The sequence below is a fragment of the Tursiops truncatus genome, chromosome 3, assembly GCF_011762595.2.
Source record: "Tursiops truncatus isolate mTurTru1 chromosome 3, mTurTru1.mat.Y, whole genome shotgun sequence".
NCBI lineage: Eukaryota > Metazoa > Chordata > Mammalia > Artiodactyla > Delphinidae > Tursiops > Tursiops truncatus.
The window spans coordinates 132671716-132695779 of NC_047036.1; the positions used below are offsets into that span (position 1 = coordinate 132671716).

Here is a 24064-nt window from a genome sequence, read left to right on the forward strand (position 1 = left end):
CTGCCCTCACGGAGCTTAGAGTCTGAACATGGGAATAAATCACTACAGTATGTTAACAGAAAAGGCAAAAAGCTTTCATCGCCCTTAACACTGATGTTGGATGCTGCTGCCTGGGGTGCTGCATCAATGAGGCTTCTGGGCGCTTTATCTGGACTCGGTGAGAAAGAGTGCACAGCTTATCACCAATCGCTATCACCAATAATCAATGGAAGGGACAGCAGAGGCCCCCGTAGCAGGTATTTGCCATCCTTGACACCGTGAGATGAAAACTAGAGCAAGGGAATGTTATCAGGGCCCTGGGGAAGGAAGGTCCCAGCAATGTACCCCAGGGACCCCACATCATTTCGTGTGCTCCAAAACCTCAGGCTCTATCCATCCAGAAATTTCAAAAGGTAAAGTGTAGCCAAGTCAGTCTTTGCCACTCCAAACTGGCAGGACCTCTCTTCGGCTGTCTCGGCTTCCATCCCTGCCCCTAGCACCTCCGGATCCCCGCCCAGGTTTTGCCCTTTGGAAAGAGCCTGTGATGCTCTCAGGAGAGACAGCGCCAGGCCCTGATCAGCAGCAGTCCTTCCTGGAATCCATCCCTGGTTGACCTCGTTCCGGTGCCAGGGAGCCTGACGACTTCCCGGCTACCTCATCCAGGCTGACGCAGCAATCCCAGACCAGCCCCCCGGCGGGACGCCCAATGGGCTGCCTGTGCAGCTGGGGGTGAGAGTGGAACAAACAGCAAGGGTCACATCCGCTCCTGAGTCCGGACGGGAAAGGGCAGAGGGCAGAGCTGCTGTGGGCATCCTGTTCTCAAGCTATCTTCTCATCTTGGCTGACCAAGGCCCCTCCCCGTCACCTCAGTTTCCCCCAATGGCTACAAACACTACAAACCAGCCGATGGCTTTGTGTGCACTGGGTTGTGGCTGTGGAGATAACACCCAGTGGGTGGAAAGTTCCAGTGCAGCTGACCAGGCATCACTTGAATAAGCCTCTAGGCCGAATAGGACAGAGACAACACAGAAGTTTGGTGCACAGTGAACAACAATCATGGTGGTTATAAACGATTGAGTCTTTACTATGGACCAGGCACTGTGCTGAGTATTTTATTATTCACACCAACTTCTATGATCGTTACAAATATTATCCTCATTTTACAAACGAGAAAACTAAGGCTCAGCGAGGTTAATCAACTGACCAAAGTCACACAGGCAGTAAAAACCTAAGTAGTCTGGTTCTAGGTCCCAAGACCTTAACCATGACCTCACACTGCCTCTGTCACCAGAGCCCTGTAGAGTAGCTATAAGTGACAAGAATCAGCAACTCTCCTCTGAGGCCTGATCAGCCATTACCCAACTGGCCTGTCTGAAGTAAGACCCCAGCTGGGAGAGGCAGTCAGTCCACTTCTCATTTTTGGACACCATTTTTTGAGAGTTAACTATATGCCAGGCCCTGTGCTTATAATTGTCATTCTTATTTCATTCTTACATCAATGCTGTAAAGCACCATTATGGGTCCCATCTGATAGATAAGGAAACTGAGCTCCAGAGAGATTAAATAACAAGCTCTCATGGGTATTCTGGGGCCAAAGATTTAAGGTCCGGCAGACTCTGGACCCCATGCCCTTAACTTCTATGCTATCTGCCTCTATCAGTGAGTTCCAAACCTAGGGGTCAGAGATCTTAGGATTGAATCGCCCAGATCTATCCGTTAGAATATTCTACAGTATCCATTAGAATACTCTCCATTAAAAATGGAGATGTCCAGGCCCCACCTAGGAGATGCAGATTCTGTAGGCCTGAGCAAGTGAACAAGTCCCATAGGAAACTCCTGCACAGCCACACTCAGGAACCTTGACCTGGAGCCCAGCCTCTGGCAGGGCCCTGTCTTTTCACAGAGCTCTAAGCAATTCTGTTCCAGGGAGTGGGCAGATTATAACTGGAGAAACACAAGCTCAGAAGGACATTGAAGGTCCTTCCAGCAATAGGACTCTGCGGCCGCTCCCCTCCCCTGCCCCTGCTGCGGCTGCTGGTAACGCGCCTGTGTCACAGTTGCCACCTTCCCGACTGCCAGGGGATGGAGAACAGGCTGGCGCAAGCCCTAGCATGTCAGAGCGAAGCCCAGCTTTGAAAGTGGGGGGATTTGTGAGAATCTACTGCCCAGGGCCCTTCACTGTCACCAATCCCAAGCCCTGCTAGCTGCCCTCCCCTGAACACTCACCAGTCCTTTCTCCTTCTAAGTGTCTCAGTTGATCTAATTTGCTAAATGTAAGCACTGGCAGAGCTTAGCGGGGGGTGGGGGTGGGGTGGGGTGCGTGGGAGGGGGACCCATGAGGTTGGGTGGCCAGGACCTCACACGCTATTCATTGTTGAGAGCGACCTCACACGCTATTCATTGTTGAGAGCTTGATACAAATGAAATTGTACAGAGGAACCCTGGCAGGGCAGGCCAGGCAGGCAGCAGGTTTAACCCCTGAATGACTACAAGACTCGCTCAAATGCATCCTTCCAGGAACTAAGCAAGAACTGCTTCTTAGGAATTTGTCCATTCAGAGCTGAACCCAAGGGGACACACCCTACATGCCTACATCCAGAGCTGCCCTAAGAGGTAATCACTCTGTCACACTTCTTTCCTTCCCCCAAAATCTGCATGCAAGTGAGAAGGAGTTACAGGGAGCTTCAAAGGCAGCACAGAGGTGACGTGGTCACACGGGTGATGTGGTCCCTCTGGGATGGGGTGGCAAGCCACAAGTGGAGAGCATGGGCTCAGGAGTGGGACACACCTGGATTCAAATTCCGGCTCTGCTGTCTGCTAGCTTTGGGCTAAGTTACTCAACAAAGCTTCCCCTCTCACGGGGCTGCTATGACAGTTGACTGAAGTAAGAGGCAATGTTTACTAATAATTAGGGTAATATTTAAAAAGGATAGCTAATAGTCATTGAGCATGTATGATACACAAGGCAGGGTACAAGGCACCTTATTCAGTAGCCATTCAGCACATATGTATTGAGCACGTACTGTGTGACAGGAACAGTTCTAGGCACCGGGGATGCAGCGTGATAGGAAAACAAAAAAAAAAGTCCCTGATCTCAAGGAAGTTGCACTGATCACCTCATGTAAATCCACCAATGATGTCACTATTGTTGCTCCCATTTTACAGGTGAGAAAACTGATGCTAGGGAACTGAAGCAACCTGTCAGGTTTTATACCAGGAACTGCCTGGCCCCAGAATCTACACCTGACAAAACCTGATGCTGCCCTGTGAGCGCTTACTCTATGCTTGACACAGAGGTAGCATTTCTTATCTGTTCTGCAGAAGGAAGGCCAGGTATTCAAATGGGAAAGGGTCACGCCTCTCCTTGGCAAAAGGGCAGATAGGCATGGACTGGCTCCTTCTGTCCCAGGCGCCCCACCTCCTGGAAACTCTGCCCACTCTCTCTGCAGCACAGACATTTCTACACTGAAGAGTCCTTTCCATGGTCTTGTCTACCCTGCTTTCTCAGATAAGAAGAACCAAAGCCCAGAGAAGTAGGAACTTGCCCAAGGTCACCTAGTGAGCTACTGTTAGAGCTGGGGGCAGATCCCAGGTCTCCTGACATCCAGGCTCCTTACTCATGGGCGGAGCCATGACACCACCCTCAGCCTCCCACCCAGGACTCAGCAGCCCCCTGCACCGTGGGCATCATCTAGAGAGCTGAGCTGGCCAAGGCAAAGACAAGGAGGAAATGAAATGAAACAGGGGGAGGAAAGCTCAGAGATCATGGAGCTTTCCATGGGGGGAGGAAACAGGGGGAGGTATGGAGCTAGATCTGAAACTCAGGTCGCTTGACTCTAAATTGTGAGCTCCTTCTAAGCCATCACATAACGTTCACACACATCCTCCTGTGCACACTCTTAATTTCATATCCTCTCTCTCCCACAAAGTCTGAGTCCAGGGACCTGGGGTAAGGTATAACCACAGTGAGTATGGGCCCCAGGGTTTTGAGGACAGATCTGCTATAAGAGTGATGCATCAGGGCTTCCCTGGTGGCGCAGTGGTTGAGAGTCCGCCTGCCGATGCAGGGGACACGGGTTCGTGCCCCGGTCCGGGAAGATCCCACATGCTGCAGAGCGGCTGGGGCCATGAGCCATGGCCGCTGAGCCTGCACGTCCGGAGCCTGTGCTCCGCAACGGGAGAGGCCACAACAGTGAGAGGCCCGCGTACCACAAAAAAAAAAAAAAAAAAAAAAAAAAAAAAAAAAGAGTGATACATCAAATAGATGACTACAGGTGATCTACTGTATGTCTTTGAAAGACTTTCTATGTAATTAAACTTGCCAGACATTAGTACTTAAGATACTATACAGCCATTAAAAGAATGAGCTAGATCTATGCGTGCTTACAACATAATGTTAAACTGGAAAAAGAAAAAAACAAATTACAGAATGGTATGTATAACCCTATAACCAATCTCCCTTGGATTAAAAAATCATATATACACGTAATTATGTATTTCAATTATGTATACTCCCCAACAGATTACAGATGGGGAATGAGATTGATTGAAAGGGCAGGACAGGATAAAGAACTTTCACTTCTTTTAGTTTTATGCTCCAGTATTATTTGGATGTTTAGCACCCTCATTAGTTACGTAATGATAATCTTCAAGCGCTTTCTTTACAAACAAAGTGACCAATCAGGTTTAAAAAATGTTTTTACTGCAATCAATACCTCTCCTGCTGATAGACAGTGAGTTGGACACACATGTGCGCACGCGCGCACACACACACACACGTACACGCACGCCCAGTGTCTATCAAATCCCACAGGTTCAGTCAAGGACACCTCAACCCAGTCATGTCTAGATTTCTTCACAAATAATCGTTGCTCCTAAAATTTATACTTTATGTTAATTTGCAAAGCATTTGTGCACACAAGACATCGTATAGGACATTTAGATGAGTCCTTCATAGGAGACAGGCTTGGGGAGTATGGACACTAAACACCCCTAGGAAATGGTGTGCCACATCGTTTCATTGGTGTAGTTTATAAATATCCAGAGCTGCCACTCTATTCAGGGTCAGGGGCCTAAACAAGATTACAGAGCATTATATTACATACCCATGTTCCTTTCTGGAAGGAAGATTTCTAAAAGGATACACAAGAAACTGGTAACAATGGCTGCCTCCGGGGAGGGGGGATTCGGGAAACAGGAAGCGTACTCTTTCATTGTACGCTCTTGTATTATTTGAATGTATTTTTACTATGATCCCGTATTACCTCTTCAATTAAATGAGCCTAAAGAACTGCTTTGGAGAGAAGAGGACGCCCAGCAACAATCTAGAAACTCAGCTGGATTCCTCTGTATTTGTATCATCAGCGTGAAGAGCCCACTTGGTATAAATCCTACCTATTTTCTCCAATCACAAAGAGCATGTTTCCAGGAGAGAAGCACAATCGCTATGGAGATTTTCCATTGCAGCATCGCTTTATGAGCCTTAGTGGGGGGCGACTGGAGTGTTCCGCGTTCCGCGGGTTTGAAGCCTGCTGCTGCTACAGCTGCTCCTACTCCAGAGTCTGAATCGAGCCATCTGCCAGGCGTCTCCAGCTCTTAAATCAGTCGGGCCCACAGACACCCTTGGTTTCTTAAGGTGTGTAGTGAGAAGGCTGGGAAAATAAGGCGGGTGGACCCCATAAAAGGGAAGCGTGCAAAATAGAAACACATGGACGGCTCACCCAGTTCCCCCCTATCAGCACAGCTGTGGGAATGATGTACAAGAGGCCAAGCCAAATTCCCACTGCGCCAGACCAAGAGGACAGAGGAATAGGCAGAGAGAAGCAAGTCACACCCGCATGTTCCCTTTCCTCCTTCTTGGGACAGATGCTGTTCCCTTGCAGACTGCAGACGACTGGGCCTGTAAACACCACTGGAAGGCCAGTTGGCTCGGCTCAATCAGGTCACTTGAGCAGGGGATTTGGGGTCTCTGTTATGGCCTCCCAGCCAAAGCTTGTTTCCTGCCTAATCCCCTCCGGCCAGCTCACCATGAAGCCTTACAGATGAGACATGGCTCGATTTATAAACAAACACGTGGGATCGGCAGCATGATGGGCCTCACATTGGCATGCGAGCCTGGGTGAATCTTAGCATGGTTTCACTGTTATAGGATGATAATAATCCCGTCTGCATGCTGTAGCGTTAATACAGCACTTAACATTCTCTACCATGCCTATCATCCATGCCCACTTTACAGATGAGAAACTGAGGGCTCAGGAAATTACTTTTATATGCCTGTCTTCCCTCCACCCGTGTAGGACATGGGCATAGAGCAGACACCCACTGTTAATTTGCTGAATGAAAGAAACAATCATTGGCTCAATCGATCAAGAGAGAGGAAGGGTACACAGTGGAAACACCTCCTACTGGCTCATGAGGGCCAACGTGTGCGTATCTGCCCAATGCTGCCTTCAGTAACATCATGTTGATAGCTTTGAATTGGTCATGGTGGGAATATTTTTACCAGCATACTGGCAGATGCTACATATCAGTGCTTTTTTTTTTTCTTTTTGTTTTCATAGAGCTAGGTTATCAACACACTGGGTATAGGTACCACATAGTATAGGCAATTAAAACCCAGGCAATTAGTATAGGCAATTAGAACACAGGTTTTTCAGATCATCATCTCTTTTCCAAAAGGAGGGGAGGGTGGGAAGAGTCTAAATAAATGATTTTTATTACTCCAACATACATGTATAGATCCTACTATATGCAAAGCACCAGGGTAGGCTGGAGGAGAGCAACAGATATTGAGATAGAATTCATATTCTCAAGGAACACATATTCTCAGGTATAAACTATAACGTGCACACGTATCACCTGGGGATCTTGGTAAAAATACAGGTTACAATCCAGTAGGTCTGGGTGGGACCTAAGATACTACATTTTGAACAAGCTCCCAGGTGATACTGATGGTGCCCCGCTGCGGGCCCCGCCCAGGAAGCACGGGTCTGGGAGGTGACTGAGTGTTTGTATATACTGGCCAGTTCTAAACGTTAGATATCTATTAGCACGTGCAATCCTCACAACACGACAGATATATATTTCCCTTATCCACATTTTACAAAAGAGACCATCAAGGTCCAAGGTCACCCCTCTGGTCAACTGCTACTTGCTCAAAGCCAGGTCGTCTGGCTCAGAGAATGAAGTCACTCTCTTTCCAACACGCCCCCTCATTGGAACTTTTCAGTTCATTTTCTGTCTTGAAGATTATCCCTGCTTCTCCCTTCTCTTCCTGCTCTTTTCACTAGCTGCCCATTTCCTTTTTTGCCTCCTATAAGCACATCTACCAGAGAAGAGCAAAGGAGACGTGGGAATAAATGCTCAAATTCATCAATTTCAAGTGTATGAACCATGTCTTCTATTTCCTATATCCTGGTGCTTTGACACTGGGACCTTGCTCCTGCCCCCAGGGTTAGCCAATTCCTACAGATGGTAACTCACCAGTGAGCACAGCATGCCTTTCCAATGGGCTTCTCACTCTCTGGGCTGCCCACCTCCCCGGGCCTGTTCACCCCAGGGCCAGGTACCAGACAACTAGGGACAGCCCCATGCCCCAGATCCCACCAAAATTATTCAAACTAGCCAATCCTAAGCCTGCTTACCCTGCCTTTCCTGTTCCTTTCCACAGAAACCACAATAAAGACTCTTGCCCACGTTCCCTCTCCCCCGTCTGCCTCCTGACTGACCCCTGTGCTGCCCTGTGCCCCAGCCCCAGCATGGCGTGCCCCTCCTCCTGGGATCTTGAGTACAATAAAGTGTCTTTTCAACGGCAGTTGTCTCCTGCTCTGTGGGCTTCACCACACCTAAATAATAATAAAACCTCAAGCTCCTCAGGAAAGAGTCTGCTCAATCCCCAGTGAATCTGTGGGTTATCTATTATTAACGTTATTATTTTTACCGTCACCATCATCAAAGGATTACTTCCCTTGTCCCTCCCAAGCTCAGCCCTTCTCAGAGCTGGCTTGCATACATTCTCGACAGACAGCTTCTCAAAGTCCCTGCCCAAGGCCAGCCCCGCTTAGCTTAAAAAATTCCATTGCTGGGGAGAGTCTCAGGTGCGCCCCACCCAGCACTGTCAGGGCCTCTTACCTCATTCCCCGGCAGGTGCTGAGCGTGACACTGGACTGTTCTGCCTTCCTGACCGTCCCATGGTAAAAGCAGTGATCCTAGCGTGGAGAAAGTGGGTGGTCAGACCACAGGATACTGATAAGCACGGCAATGTTAGCGTCTCGTGAAAGTCAGGGATGATTATATGCCTACCCTAAGCTTACAGTCTGCAAAGAGCTTTCTAAGCCACCGTTTTGTTTGACCCTCGCAATGTTCCTGGGCGGTGGGACAGGGCAGATGCCATCATCCTCACTGAAAAGATGAAGAAGCTAAGGCTCAGAGGAGCAAAGAGATTTGCCGCAGGTCTCACTGCTAGTTGCGGAACCCAGGATTTCAGATCTCTTTTTTTTTTTTCAGAGAAACAGTTTATTTATTTATTTTTGGCTGCGTTGGGTCTTCGTTGCTGCGCGCGGGCTTTCTCTAGTTGTAGCGAGCGAGGGCTACTCTTCGTTGCATTGCACGGGCTTCTCATTGCGCTGGTTTCTCTTGTTGTGGAGCACAGGCTCTAGGCACGTGGGCTTCAGTAGTTGTGGCACGTGGGCTCAGTAGTTGTGGCTCGCAGGCTCTAGATCACGGGCTCAGTAGTTGTGGTGCATGGGTTTAGTTGCTCTGCGGCATGTGGGATCTTCCCGGAGCAGGGCTCGAACCTGTCCCCTGCATTGGCAGGCAGATTCTTAACCACTGCACCACCAGGGAAGTCCCTCAGATGTCTTTCTATGACACGATGCTGGCCACAGGAAACACTGGCTTCTCAAAAGCCTGCCTCCCCACTAGACTCACATCTTTGACCCCCCCGTAAGGACTGAACACTGTCCCCCGCAAAATTCATGTCTACCCAGAACCTCAGAATGTGATCTTATTTGGAATAGGGTCTTTGCAGATGTAATTAAATTAAGATGAGGCAATACTGAACTAGTATTCTTATAAAAAGAAGAGAGGACACAGAGAGACACACACACACAAAGAGAAAGGCCATGTGCAGACGGAGGCAGAGATTAGACAAAACTAGAAGCCAAGAAGCACCAGACGTGGCCAGGAGCCACTAGAAGCTGGAAGAGGCGAGGAAGGATCCTTCCCTAGAGACGACAGAGGGAGCATAACCTTGATTTTGGGCTTCTAGCCTTCAGAACTACGAGAGAACACATTTCTGTTGTTTTAAACCTCCAAGTTGATGGCACTGGTCTATCCCCCATCCTCCCTGCTCCCCTTGAATCCCTACCCGCCTGGAGCAGACTTGATTTGGCACCTGTGTCCATGGACGCTTGCAGGTCTGCTGCTGCTCTCTAGCCAGGGCATCTCACGGCCATCTGGTCTTCCGAACCCGGCTGGATTCCTCATGGCTACAAACCACTCTGTGCTAGGCCCAGGACTAGGCCCCGAGACACAACAGCGAGCAACAGACACAGCTCCAGCCTTCGTAGGACTCAGGGTCTTGTGAGAGCCAATATTAGTTTAAAAGCCATACAAAGATAAATTACAAATCATGAAGAAGGGCTTGAAATAAAGTTCGAGGTGCCAGCAGAGTGTTTGATAAGTAGGGTAGCCAGAGCATTTATGAGGCAAACCAGGACCCCGTTGAGAGTGATAAAGTGCTAAACCAGACAGACGGACACAAACCAGGACTGTTCCCAGTACACCAACGGGTGATAACAAGGGACACATTCCTACAAGCTTCTTCCCAAAAGGTCAAAAGAGATAAGCTGGTCCGGAGAGAAAGAAGGTAAAGTCTCCAGGGCAGAGCCAGGTTCTTAAAAAGGGCTTAAGAAGGATGTAAACTGCGTAGTTGCAGACACAGAAGCTTTATCTTTCCCCACCAACGTCCTGGGCCTGAGCAGGGCCAGTTGGGAATCTCTGGCATTCACCTACATAACAACAGTCCGAGTGACCCATCACCAGGACCACACTTGATTGTGGTTGTTCCTTGGTCCCCAGCAGGCAAGCATGTGACCCAGGAGACAGCTAACCCATTCGGCTACATTCTCTGGTTCCACCCTCTGCTCAGCTCTAGACATGAGTATAGTGCAGCACACTTTACAAAGGGCTGTCACACACATCACCGCACATGATGATAATGCCTGCCATTTACTGTTATTAACAGTAAGAGCTAACATCCACGCAGCTCTTGCTCCTGGATAAACAATTTACATGATGTTTTTCCCTTTAATTCTGACCACAGCCTTATGAGGTAGATACTCTTATTCTCATTTTTTAAAAGGGGGAACTAAAAGTTGGAGAGGTTTTACGTCATTCACAGGGCCACACGGCAAAGTGGAGATTCAAACCCCAGCAGCCTGACTTCAGACTCCATGCTCTGTCTCTCTTAGCAAAAGCAGACCCAGCAAAGTGCATGGAACTTAGTTTGTCAAAGCTCTATTATCTTCCAGCACCAACTGGAGGTACTAGTCTAAGCCTTGCCTCTCACTGGTTATCTTGACTTCGGCATGTTCCTTTTTCTCTTCTCCCCTCAATTTCCTCATACGTAAGATGTGGCGTTGGAAGAGATGTTTATAAATTCCCATAAAAATCAGTGATTCATCTTACCCTTCCACAGCCCTGAGAGTCAGATCTTAGTATATCCAATTTTCAAATGAGGAAACTCAACACTAGTGTGGTCAAAAGGGTTTTTCAGGTCACACAGCTAGTTAAAGCCAAGACTAAAACCCTGGCTTCAGACCCCAAACTCTGCAACTCGTTCTATTGGAACACACTCACAGACCATTCCCCCAGTGATCTGACCTAGATCAGGGCTGGAGCCCACAGGCCCAGCAATGGGTTGGATAAGGTTCCCACAAATCCCACTACCCCTGGCCAAGTTTGGTAGGAGAGTGTGATCCGCAACATTTGGGTCAAGCGAGGCTAAGTGGTTTATTCCATTCCCATTTCTCTTGGAGTCTTCAGCTCCCAAGTAAGAAAGCTGACTGGAAGCCCCCTGGGGCTGGGTGGGGGGCTTTGCAAGAGCCCAGGAGCAGGGGATGTAAGAAAACAAAGAGGCATCCCATGCTTCAGGCGAGATGTGCTTCTGTGCTTCAGTCAACGAGACCTTCAGGAAGGAGGGGCTCTCTGGGAGGGAGGGGAAGTTCTCTCACTGTCCTCTGTTTCTCAAAGGCCCTCACAACATCTCTGCCTAACCCTGAGAGCACAAAGAACAAGTACACAACAGCCATGAAGTCATCGCATTCCTTCCCAGATTCTCAGCCTGAGGGGGCCACCCTGAGGGGGCTTTCGTAGCAGGAAGCATGAGCTCATGGCAAACTCAGAGCACTGAGACCCATTCTTCAGCACAGAAGTGCAGAAGCCAAGCCCAGAGGAGGGTGCTTTGTGAGGTCATAATGGCGAGGGGCTTTTGAGGCATGTCTGTCCCTTCCTCACCGAGCTGGAGACAGAGAACAGAAGTCTCAAGGGAGGAAGAAGTTTCAACCAAGGGGCCTTGAAGAAGGTGTGGAGCCACAGCTGGCCAGCCTTCCCAGAGATGAGAAGACAGAGCCTACTTGCCTCCCGTGGGCACCAGCCAATCCCCCCACCCCAGGAAGGTCTTGGTGAAGAAGGCAGCCCTGATCTTCACAACCAACAGTCCAACATAACCCCTCAGCTACCGAGTTACTACAGACCTCTTAGACCCATCGAAACCTAACTGTCCTGTGTCCCTCTCCTCATTCAGGGGTGATCTGATAAACTCATCTGTGCTGCTAACAACTGTTAGTGGCTGTCATTGTCTTCTAGGCTTTTGCATTCCGGCAGGGCTACTGTAGAGACTGGATCACGTGGGAACCTCAGGGTCATGGGAAGCTGTGGGAGGAGCCCATCGTGCTGCCTACACACCACACCCCCCAGATACGCACACCACAAAAGCCCATGACATCCAGCCCCAAAGGCAAAAGACTGCTCCTTCTGCTGGAGTCTGTCTTCCCTTCTCCTTCACCCCTGCTCTTTGGCACAGAGTCTCAGAAGGGTCACTCAAGTCCAGAATGTCTCAGCTTGGGCACTATTGACATTTGAGGCCAGATAATTCTCTGCTGTGGAGGACTGGCCTGTGCATTGTAGGGTAATTGGCAGCATCCCTACCCACCAGATGCCAGTAGCATCCACCTCCCAGTCATGATAACCCAAACTGTGCCTACAAATTGCCAAGGGTCCCCTCCTTTGTTGGCTAAAACAGTCAAAGAGACAAATAGAATATTTTAGGGTAATTGCACCTGATTAAAATTGGTATAAATCATCACGAAGCATATTTCCTTTGCTTTATGTTCATTACCAACATATTTAACAAAAATTTAAGGAAAAGAAATGATTTAAACCAAAATCACTCCTAGTGGAGAACCACCACTCTAATCCTACAAATTCTAAAAGGTGCCCTGTAGGAAAAGCTAGCAAACCATGAAATGCGTATGATTCATGACCTTAAATGTCCACCAGTGACCAAATGGTGTGGTGGAGCAAACTAAAAGACTAAAACTGAAACACCATTTTTTAAATGACAAATCTCTGTGCAAACAGCCAAACTCAACTTGGAGGGGAAAAATACCCAATATGAAGATAGCAGCAAAATAAGAAAATCTTCACATCCTAAAACCACATTAAAAAGGCAGAGTACAGGGCTTCCCTGGTGGCGCAGTGGTTGAGAATCTGCCTGCTAATGCAGGGGACACGGGTTCGAGCCCTGGTCTGGGAGGATCACACATGCCGCGGAGCAACTAAGCCTGTGAGCCACAACTACTGAGCCTGCGTGACTGGAGCCTGTGCCCCGCAACGGGGGAGGCCGCGATAGTGAGAGGCCCGCGCACTGCGATGAAGAGTGGCCCCCGCTTGCCACAACCAGAGAAAGCCCTCGCACAGAAACGAAGACCCAACACAGCAAAAATAAATAATAAAAAATAATTAATAAACTCCTACCCCCAACATCTTAAAAAAAAAAAGGCAGAGTACAAAACCTTACATGTCCATATGAAAAAAAAAACAAACACCCGACTGGGTGAGATGACAGGATTACCAGTAAATCATTTCTCTTACTTAAACTTTTGTTAGTATGTGGGTAATTAACATAAAGCAAAGAAAATGTATGCTTCACAACGATTTATATCAACTTTAATCAGATGCAACTTGTTTAAAATATTGTTTGTTTCACCATTTTAGCCGGCAAACGGGAGGGTACGCTTACGAAACAAATTCATATTTCGTGTCTCCTGCTCACTCCCTGGGTCTCAGTCAGGGAAACAATTTCTTCAGGGGAGGGACTGTCTCCACTGAGCATCTCCTCACTTCCTAGGGGTGGGTCTGGGATAGGGCATCTGCTTGACAGATATTGACCTGAACTTACCTCGGATTTCAGGGTGGTAGTTCGAGGGTTGCCACTTGGAGTATATTGGGTTTCTGTGTAGGCTGGAGCAAAAAGGTGCCTGAAAAGAATAAAAACAGGCATTTGTCTCCTTAGATGATGGACTTCACGGTCCTGGGAACAGCAGCCAGTGATTCTAACTAAACTTGGTAGAGCCACCCCAAGCGTCTCCACACAGAAGGAACTAGGCAGTCCTATGGAACGGCTCAAGGAATAAAAAGAAAAACAGAGTGAAGTTTGTTATGAACTTTGTGTTCATTGGGATCATCGCTTAAGTCAGCCACAACCAGATAGAGTTGACCACAAAAGCAGTTATCTCAGATCTTAACTCGTTCTGGGTCCTGGGAAAATACATGTGCAAACACATTCACAAAATTTCCCAGGGTCTATGGACCCTATTGTGTACCTTGACTGATTATTTCTCCAGCGTATCCACCAACTTTTGGTATCAGCACACCAATTTTTCTTTAAGGGAACCCCTATTCCCTGTTGCATGTTTTGGTAAGACTGTCAATCAAGGAATCCTACCTGGCCTTGGCCAAGGGTGGCCCTCGGCGCGAGCCAAGCCAATGGAGCAATGCTGCAAGAACTTAACAAATGGGAACTATTCATCTGCTCCTGTTCCTGCTGCATGGGTTCCAGGAGTTTCCTTTGCCCATCTTTTCTGAGACCTAGTGGTACAGATCCCCTGAGACCTGGTAGTTTTACGTGTTACCCTTCCAATATTGTTTTTTCTTTCCTAAAATTGGACATTGGTTTCTCTCTTGCCACAGACCTCTTGCAGCTGGGGTTAAGAATCCCTCACCAGGGCTTCCCTGGTGGCGCAGTGGTTGAGAGTCCACCTGCCGATACAGGGGACACTGGTTCTTGCCCCGGTCCGGGAAGATCCCACGTGCTATGGAGCGGCTGGGCCCGTGAGCCATGGCCGCTGAGCCTGCGCGTCCGGAGCCTGTGCTCCGCAACAGGAGAGGCCACAGCAGTGAGAGGCCCCCGTACCGCAAAAAAGAAAAAAAAAAAAAGAATCCCTCACCAAAGGCAAGGTGACCTCAAATAAGGCTTTTAGAATTTCCCTGAAAGTTAAAAGACAAAAGAGCCAAATGGACGCTTCAACTAGCTCAGCCACGTTAAAAGCAGAACGAATCTAAAGAAAATCGTGGTCAGGGGGCAAAGTTTGTAATGGAAGGCACCACTAAAAATTGAAATCTAACAAAAAAGAATTAAGTGGATCTATATCTACTAATGTGGAAAGATGTCTAAAATGGAGTTAGATAAAGACAATAAATTTCAGGAAAGTATGTACTTTTTAAATCCCTTTTAATGAAAAAGTAACAGCAGTACACACTAGTGCATGCATCAACAACAGCTGGAGGAGGGCACGCCCGTCGTTAATGGTGGTTATCTCAGGGAATTACGGAAGATGTTCACAATGTAAGCTGTATAATATTTCTGAAAAACTGGTTGATCTTAAAGAATAATTATCATGTTTTTATTCTGAAAACAGAAAATCTAATTTGAAACTGCTTTTTAAATAAGAAGATACAAGCTGAGGCCAGCATAGAAAGCCAAAGGGACCTGCAGGGACCACCCTGGTTTTGTAAGAGGTGACATTTCCCACAAGAGAGGGTCATTGAAGAGGATCTCCAGAGTCTCTCGGAGTCACTTCCGGCTCTAAGTTCCGGACCCCAGACTCTCAGATTCCCCTCCACCCAAAGAGTGCAGTCGGAAGGCAAATGCCACAAGGGTTGTCTCTTGCACTATGTCAAGCCCTTCAACGTGCTGGCTTGGACGAGAAGAAAAGAAACCCAACAGGGAGATGTAAAAACAAAGCAAAACAGAAAACCCAGCTTGTGTAGAGAAACTCCAATTCACATGGAAAGCTTGGGTCAGTAGCTAACTTGCCAGATTCTGTCTCCCTTTCTCTTCCTCCGTAGCATCTAACCAGTCAGGGATCGAAGGGAAGAGTCACCCATTTGTCTGAGCGAGATAAACTGTAAGCCCCAGGAGGACAGAGGCCAAGCTGTTTTGCTCACCAGTATATACTGGTGTTTAACATGTACTCAGTGAAAGAATGTGTTAACTAATTACTGAATGAATGAATGAGTGAGTCGTTGAGCATACTAGGAGCTTAGAACATGGTCTGGAGTCTGAGAGACTAAGTTTCAGTGCCAGTTCTGACATGTACTGTCTCTATGGCCATGAGCGAGTTGTTTTACCTCTCCAAACCTTTGTTTCCTCTTCTGCAAAATCCCTTCTACTTGACAGGGTTGTCATCTGAGTAAAATAACATAATGCATGAAAAGAGCTTAAAACCAGTCCTGGCTCAGAGTGGAGCTCAGTAAAGGTTAGTGATTATCATTATTGCTTTCAACAGGGATTATGATGAGAAGAACCCAGAAAAACTGGTGGAATTTACCTATTTCCTTTCAATTCCCCCCAGCCATTAACTCCCCAGTATATCACTTGAGAGAGGTGAAAAAACAATGAGCTCATTCCTGCAGCCCATTTCCTTGGTCTGCTTTCACAGACTGCATAATGGACGGCGAGCCAGGAGTTCAGAATTTAACAGTCCATCCTAGATGACAGTAGGGAGACGTGAGTTTTCCCACAGGAATGCACTCCTGGAAAATACACTCCCAGCCTCTTCTGAGCCTTAGTGGGGGGGGAATATTCATCCAGTGACACCAAGATGCTCCAAAGAGAGCAATCCAGACTGAACCTCAGAAGAGTCCACATTCTTGTCGTTTCTTGGCCACACATCCTCAGAAGGGTAAGCATCTTTCTGCACCTTCTTATTCAGGAGTTCTTTCACTGTCATCATAGGACTCTCAGAGCCTCAGTGCTGAGAGGGACCTCAGGAATCAGTAAGCCAAACTCACTAGACTGTGGACTCCCTAAGAGCAGGGAGCACGGCTGCCTTGTTCAATGCTTCTCCCCAGCTCCTAGTACCAGGCAGGTTTATTCTGTGGAAAAAGTGGATGAATGAATAAATGAATGAATGAATGAATCTTCTACCTTGTGTAGGAATCTGCCAGATGGCCATTCGGCACTGGACATCTCCAGTGACAGGGAGCTCCTGAGACCACCCACATAAAATAGTTAGAGAAAGTTCTTACACTGAACCAAAAACTACCTCTCTCTGTAACCTGCACCCACTGGCCTCATTCTTGTCTGCTGAATCTACAAGAAACAGTCTGCTCGCTCTTCCACCTAACTGCCCTTTTCAGGACCAGCAGCATTAGCACCACCTAGGAACTAGTTAAAAATGCAGATTGTAAAAAAAAAAAAAATATATATATATATGCAGATTGCCAGGCCCCACTGCAAACGTCCTTGCACACAGAAACTCTGTGGTTGGAGCCCAACCATCTGTTGTTGTAATAACTCTCTGAGTGAGTCTCGGGCAGAACCACTACCCTAGACCACGAGTTCTCAACATACTTTTAAAGCAGGCAAACTTCAGAAATATCCACTTGTCTCACTACCCAAGCCTCCATCACCCTTCTACCTCCACCACACCCTGGATCATTCTGAGCTTAAGAAACCCTGAAAAGTTGCCATCAAAACAGTTCACATGCCTTTAAGTGAGAAAGCATTTCACCTTCACAACATGCCTAGGAGGACACTGCAACCTCGGAACTGTAACTTGTCCAAGCTGTCACGGCACAGTGTCAGAGCCGGGTTTCAAAGCCAAGTCTGTTGGGCCAGACCATACTTTTTAAACAGTTCTCTGCTCCATCTCTATTAGAAGGTAGAAGCATAAAACTCAAGCACTGCCAGCAGTAGTCCAAAGCACAATTTGACGGTGATGACAGCAGCCTTGAGAACATGTGATGCCACAAAAAGGAGGCTCCTGGGTCTTAGATGTGAATACATGCAGAGAAGAGCCGTAGGGGTAAGCAAAGCACAGGGCAAGATAAAGAGGATAGACATGTAAGGACGTCAGGGGTCGTTTTTTTTGGGGGGGGGTTGTTTGTTTTTTTTAATAACAACCCTTTCCCCAAATGCGGTTGCAGATGTTGACCAGGAGGGTCATCCTTCCTTCTAAAAGCAAAAGGAAGGGTCATGTTCCATCACCACTATCTGTGCAATTGTACCGATTCACAAGACACTGCTTTCACACGCTCCCCATCGCCCCAAGCCAGGCCCATCTATGCCTCCAGTCCCTGGTGGTGCCTTAGCGCTGCTCTCGGCACCAAAGACACTATCCCCTCAGAGACAGGGCTGCAGGGCCACTGAGCAGCCCAGCTCAGCCCAGCCACCCCTTCTCCAACCACATCTTGTTCTCATCTCCTCTCTGACAAGGGGCTGGCTCAGCAGATCTGCAGGAAGCTGTCTCTCACCACTGGAGTGTGCTAGGATTTTCAGGAAACGAGTTGTGAGTGATGTGCATCCAGGAAGAGAGAAGGACTGTCCAAGATTTCCCACCCTGCCCCCTCCTTTTTCTGGCTTTGATGGAAAAGCAATTTCTGAAGAAGTGCCTCCCACCCGTGCCCTCAAGGCTCACAAGCCCACAGGCAAGCAGAGATCACACATCATCCCAATGCTAATAGCAGCCGGCACTGCAGTGCTCCCTTTGGGTGAAACTCAGGTTGCCCAGACCCCAAAGTCCTCGAGCAATCTTCTGAATCTTTGTATCTTCTGCATCCCAGCTGGGAAAATAAGCTGTCCCCCAAATATTGGGCATAAAACATAAGGTCACTCTCCAGGGAGGGACAACAGAATTGCCCTTGGTGGCCTGGTAACTGTACACGCAGCCACACCCCCCAAAACACACTGCAGCTCCAACAGCCCTGACCCACCTTTCCTAAGGCTCACAGCCTTCGAATCCAGAACCGTCCCTTTAAGGACTACGCACTGTCAGACTAATTTCAAATGCTTCTCTAAGCTTCTCTAAAACCCCCTCTAGGGAGAGAGAAGCAGCAGGACTAAAATTTGCAAAACATCTTCCGGAGTCCAATCGCCCCATCCAGCATGCTGCTTCAGATAAGCAAATGGGTGAAGACAAAGTCAAAATTTCCAAACTACCTTGAAAAACAACCCTACCCAGATATGCTCAGCATAAACAAACAGCACTCTGCTCATCCCAGCGGCTATGTTTACTGACTCCTCCTTCTCCCAGGTCTTGCTCCATATCTAGCTCTTTCAGGAGTATTGGGGGCACTTATACACTGGTGATGCTTGGGAGGTACAGCCTTGCTGGTCCCTCTTATCTTCTCTGGAGGAGCCTCACCCTCACCCTGTCCATCCATGCGGGTGATAACATAAGGCTCTTTCATTTCTCACTTATACTTACAATGCTGTCATAACGGGACTCAGCCCAGTAACACCACACCCGGAAATGCTGTTAAAAAATATAAAATCCCAGGCCCCATCCCAGCCCCACTGAGAATTACATTCTCTAGAGAAGGACTCAGAAATCTATATTTTTAATAGTTTTTCCAGGTGATACTTTTTCAGTCTCTGGGAATTCTCCGCTGTACCAATTTTAACATTTTTAATTCTTTTTCTTAGTTCTAGCCTCCTAAGCACCCAGTCAAAATCTAAAGATGATATCAGCACAGCCTAGAGGGAAAGTCCCGGGCTCAGAAAGGTTTGGTTCGAGCACCAGCTGCATTACTCTCTACATGACTGTCATTTCAAACCCTGCAAATGAGGCAAAAGATCACCGTAATGCCTTTCAATGTCATACAAGAGCACCGTCAAATCACAGGCTCTGGGAGCTCTAAGGTTCTTTGGACTCCATGGGGGGAAATGTAGCTTTGAAAGACTATTTACAACTAATTAGGGCAGCTCTTGTAAAACTCTGTAAAATCAGATGTTAACTTGTAAAACCCTAATAAGATACAATAGAGATACACATGATTTCCATCTAGCAGAAAAGATAACTCTCAAGGTTATGATTTTATTGCCCATAGAATATTAACCAGTTTTGTATGTAATTTAGCAATGTTATCTCAGCATTCCTTCCTCACTATTGAAAAAATATATATGTTTCCTTTATCTATCCAATTTTTAAACCAGTTTTATCATTTTGTTGGTTCCCCATTAATTAAACAAAACTTTGACAAACGCTCACTATCTGTATTTGTATGAGAACTGTTTTCACTTGAGCCACATAAATTCTGTTTTTTTTTCCTAGACTGAAAATGAACAGGGTGATAATTATGATCTCACAGCCCCACTGAGAGGATCAAATGAGAAAATACATTCAAATACTAGCTAGGACGTTTATGAGTTCTGTGAACTTGGGCAAATCGGCTAGCCTCTCTGTGCCTCAGTTTTCTCATCTATAAAATGGGGGAAATAATAGAATCTACTTCATAGGGTTGCTAGACAATGTTAGGAGAGTGTCTGACTATGAATATTTGCTAAATAAAATGAATAAATGTGAAAGAAATCTTTGCAAAGTATAAAGTATTTCTTTCTACAAATATCAGTTAACATTTTCTCCGGGACTATCTATGTGCACATGTGGTAAAACTCGGTAATTGTTAACCAAGATAATGGGCTTCTGAGAGTTCATAATACTAGTCTCTCTCCTTTTGGGTATATTCAGAAATTTTAATATTCATATTTCTTAACTAGCAAGGTGATACTATACACATCACAAGCTATTCAACCTCAGTTTCCCTTTCTATCAGTTGGAAATGGTGATGCCCAGGACAGGCAGACATTGGGAAGAGCTTTTGAAAAGCAGAGAATGATATTCTCATGTAATGGCTAGTGCCTGCCCATATTTGGGACAAAATAACAAATTCAATAAGTAGTGTTTTGTTGTCTTTTGTTTTCAAAGAGCAAGAAAGAAAAGGGGAGAAGAGACAGCTCAAGCTGTCTCAGAACCAAGATTTCCAAAGCAGTGCTCACTCCACCTCTGACTCCAAAGGAATGGAAACAAACCAACATGCCAAAGGCATGGCCCTAAAGCCAAATAAGGGGCCCACAGGCAGAGGCATTCCTTTTTGAGGGAACAGAAAGTTTAAGGAAGGCGGAACTTTAAAGGTTGCTCCTGATGTAAAGAGTAGGAGATCTCCTCCTACTCCAAGGACTCACTTGAGCAAGCATCATCGCTGCTAGAGGCCCAGGTCCAGAAGCAATGCCGCAAAGCAAGATGGTGCCACCCACAAGCCTGGCATAAAGCCGAAGCATGTTGTCTTTAATCTTCTATTAAGGAAGTGTCCAAACAATGCATTAAATCAACACTCCTTGTCACCAAACGCATCCCATTACATCTTCTCCCAGTCCCCACGAGACCTGGCACCCTTCCGACCAGGCCCTGGTCCTGTGTTTTGCTTTTGTGTTGTCGACCAAAGGATGTTTGGATGAGCACTGGTTACTCCTTTGACCAGCAGGGTCTTTATTTAATCCTCTTCAGGCCTCGCTCTTGGCTGCCTCCACGAAGATGGAGTAACCTCTCTGTGCAAATAGGGCTGACCTCTTGGGATCAAGATGCTTAACTGTCAGGGACCCGAGAGGCCCTCCAAATGGCTCACCCAAGAAGAGTTTACGGGTTTGTTTTGCAGTGTCCTGTAAAGTACCCATTACAGGCACTTACTGGAATTGGATAAGAACAGTTCAGGGAAATGGGGTACTATGTTTACTACTTCTGAGAAAAATAAAGAAGTGGAAACCAGTTATCACGAGCAACCAAACCCATTTCCGATAGCAACAAGTTTCTGGTAAATCACCACAGTTATCAGATTAACGTGAAGGGAAGGGCCAATGCAAGAGGCAATGGTTCAGTTGTACAGATAAACTTTGGGGATAAGACACAGGAAAAGTGAAGAAAAGAAATCTCTAAGATCACAGGACTTATGAAAATATGCTTAGAAAAAGGGGAGTAGGTGGGCTATCCCACGAATAAAAGCAAACAAAGAAAAAGCAAAGACCACAAACCAACCTACCCTAAATGTGGGTTCTTGGTCCCTTTTAGGCTCTGATTAAATATCCCAGTAGCTCTGATAAACCTTGACCAATGTTTCTTAGCATCCTAAAGCACAAATCACAGTGAATGCACAAGTCAGGAAGGTTAGAACTTGGAAAGTCCTCCTAGAACGTAGTGGACATACGTTGTCCTGCACTGCCCAGCAGCCCTGCTACTTTCTTGGGAAAACAGTGCCAAATTTACATTTAGAGAAATGTTCCCCTCTTGCTGCATGCTGACTGGGCCCATCTGGAGTCAGTCATAACAAGTCAGGACAATCAGGTCTCATTTCACTGAATTTCTAGATGAGTGACACCGGTAAAAATGGCTGGAGCTGAGACACACCATTGGTGGTGCCTGAAGATGATGTTGAAATCTCAGCCTCTGCTTACTGATGCTGAATCGAACCTCAGAGACAGAGTTTCGGGTGAAGTAGAAAGAATAGTGTTACTGCTGTGCCAGGCAAAGGGGACCACAGCAGGCTCCTACACTTGAAAACCATGTATCCCAATCCGGATGGATTTTTTTTTTTTTTTTTTTGGCTGCTTTGGGTCTTCGTTGCTGCGCACAGGCTTTCTCTAGTTGCAGCTAGTGGGGGGCTACTCTTCCTTGTGGTGCGCAGGCTTCTCATTGCGGTGGCTTCTCTTGTTGTGGAGCACGGGCTCTAGGCACGTGGGCTCAGTAGTTGTGGCTCGCAGGCGCTAGAGCGCAGGCTCAGTAGTTGTGGCACACGGGCTCAGTTGCTCCACGGCATGTGGGATCTTCCCGGACCAGGGCTTGAACCCATGTCCTCTGCATCAGGCAGGCAGATTGTTGACCACTGCGCCACCAGAGAAGTCCCCAACCTGGATCTGATGAGGGGTTTTATAACAGTGGTTCAAGGGTGGGGTCGCTGACAAGATCAGGGTGTACACACAGGCCTGCACTCCCTTAATCCCAGGTCTCAGGTCTCCTAATCTTGATGAGCTTCTCGGGTCCCTTTAATCTCGCCTCAGGCAGTTTCTGGGCTGCTCCTCCCTTGATTAGCAGCTGTTCGAATCTGCCTTTTGGAACTCAGGGAAGGTCACGGAGGCTGGAGTCTTGCCTACAAGAAATGGGGAACAAAAAGGCCTCCGTGCCCGGGAGTCCCACAGGGTCCTGCTCAGTTTCAAAGAGACTCTCTATGAATTCCTAGACCCTGTCCTTTTCAAGCCCTAGTTCTTCAGCTTTTCCCTCACTCTATGTGTTGCCTCATACGCTTCCCATAAAGTTTTTTTGGAGGGGAGGGGGACTGCTGAATAAATGGCAGAGTCTACTGCAACAAAAAATCTTTACATGTCACCCTCTCTGTTCAGTGCTTACCCCCATTCCATTCTCATGGATGAAAAATTTGAAAAAGAGGAAAAGCAACTTCCCAACATCACAGAATTATATTTGGCTTCTAAACTCGTCAGCCTAAATGAACGAAAGCTACCTAAACATCAGCGTCAGCAGTAGATAAGCCAAGAGTTAGGCCATCCAGACACTCCCAAAAGGCAGAGAGGAAGGATGTTCATGCAAACTCATCAATGAACGCTTTTTAAGCAGCATAATATGGTACAAACTGCGGGGCACATGGCCTTGGGAAGACCAAGTTCCTCCTGGCTTGAATTCATCATGTATTTGCTCTGGATTCTTGGCCAAGCTGCAGTGCCTCTTCGGAACACCCATTCCACAAATATTTAATGGAGGCCAATCATGTGCCAGGCACTGTGCTGGGGGACGTGAAGGAGGCAAGCACAGCTTTCCTGCCCTGCGCATGGCACCTCGCTCATGAAGATGAGAGGAGGCTGAAGGGCGGCAGCTTATGCCACCCCAGACATGCCACTTTAGCATAAGGATCATTCTGAGCTGAAGGCAACTGAGAAGAAGCAGATACAAGAAAAGCTCCTTGCCCTCCTATTTGCCTAAAAGCGGGTCATCAGTTCTCAAAGGTGTCCCTCCTCCTCTCTCTACCAGGAAGGACAAAAGTTAATCACCAGAGACAACTTTAGACCCCGTCAGCCTGGAGACGGCACCAGAGGAATCCACACAACAAACTTTAAAAACTAGCCTTTATCTATCATTTCCCAAATATTTACCTTCCCACAGTGTACGGCCTTTAGAAGCCTAAAACCTCTTTCCTTTTTCCTAACATTTCTCTACAAACTTATTGTTCTTTGTTAAAGATGCTACAGAAGCCTCAATTCTGTGTCACTCATTTTTCTCTGGGTATCTCCCATGTATACATGTTAATAAACTTGTTTGTTTCTCTTTTGTTACAGGGTACCCAGCAGAGAACTTAAAAAGGAAGACAGAAAATTATTGCCTCCTTTCCAAAGTCATCTGTGAAAGTACTTTGCAAACACTAACAGGCCACACAGAAGGTAGGTATTACTCTTTGGTCCCTAGAAACCAAGTCTCTATATTACAACCTATCTTCCTTCCTTCCTAGAACTGCTGCAAACCACAGCTGCAATCAACTTCCAATTTCCCCTAACAAGCTGCCTACACAGCTTCGGAGGAGGGGTGCCTGTGCGTGCGTGCGTGCGTGCGTGCGTGTGTGCTCACGCGCATGCGCGTATGTTGAGCACAGAGAGAAAGGGCCGCCTAGGGATCAGGAACTCAGTATCCTCAACACTGCTGATCTCCTCTTCCACAGCCATATTCCTATCACCACATAACTG

The 24064-nt window shown here is 47.2% G+C and overlaps 1 protein-coding gene across 5 annotated transcripts in view; it reads right to left on the minus strand.

Moving 5' to 3' along the window:
• Positions 1-24064, minus strand: part of ADAM19 (ADAM metallopeptidase domain 19) — a 90927-nt gene that overhangs the window by 43319 nt on the left and 23544 nt on the right. For 3 of the 5 annotated variants that reach the window (XM_033853513.2, XM_033853511.2, XM_019924825.3), the window contains exons 4-5: positions 13442-13520; positions 8110-8186 (exon numbers count right to left, since the gene is read on the minus strand). The exons of 1 other annotated variant lie outside the window; for it this stretch is intronic. In XM_033853513.2, the coding sequence (XP_033709404.1) occupies positions 8110-8186; positions 13442-13520 (156 nt within the window). Of the gene's footprint in view, positions 1-8109; positions 8187-13441; positions 13521-24064 lie in introns of those variants that run through there. One more of the 5 variants, XM_033853514.2, reaches the window with a different exon arrangement.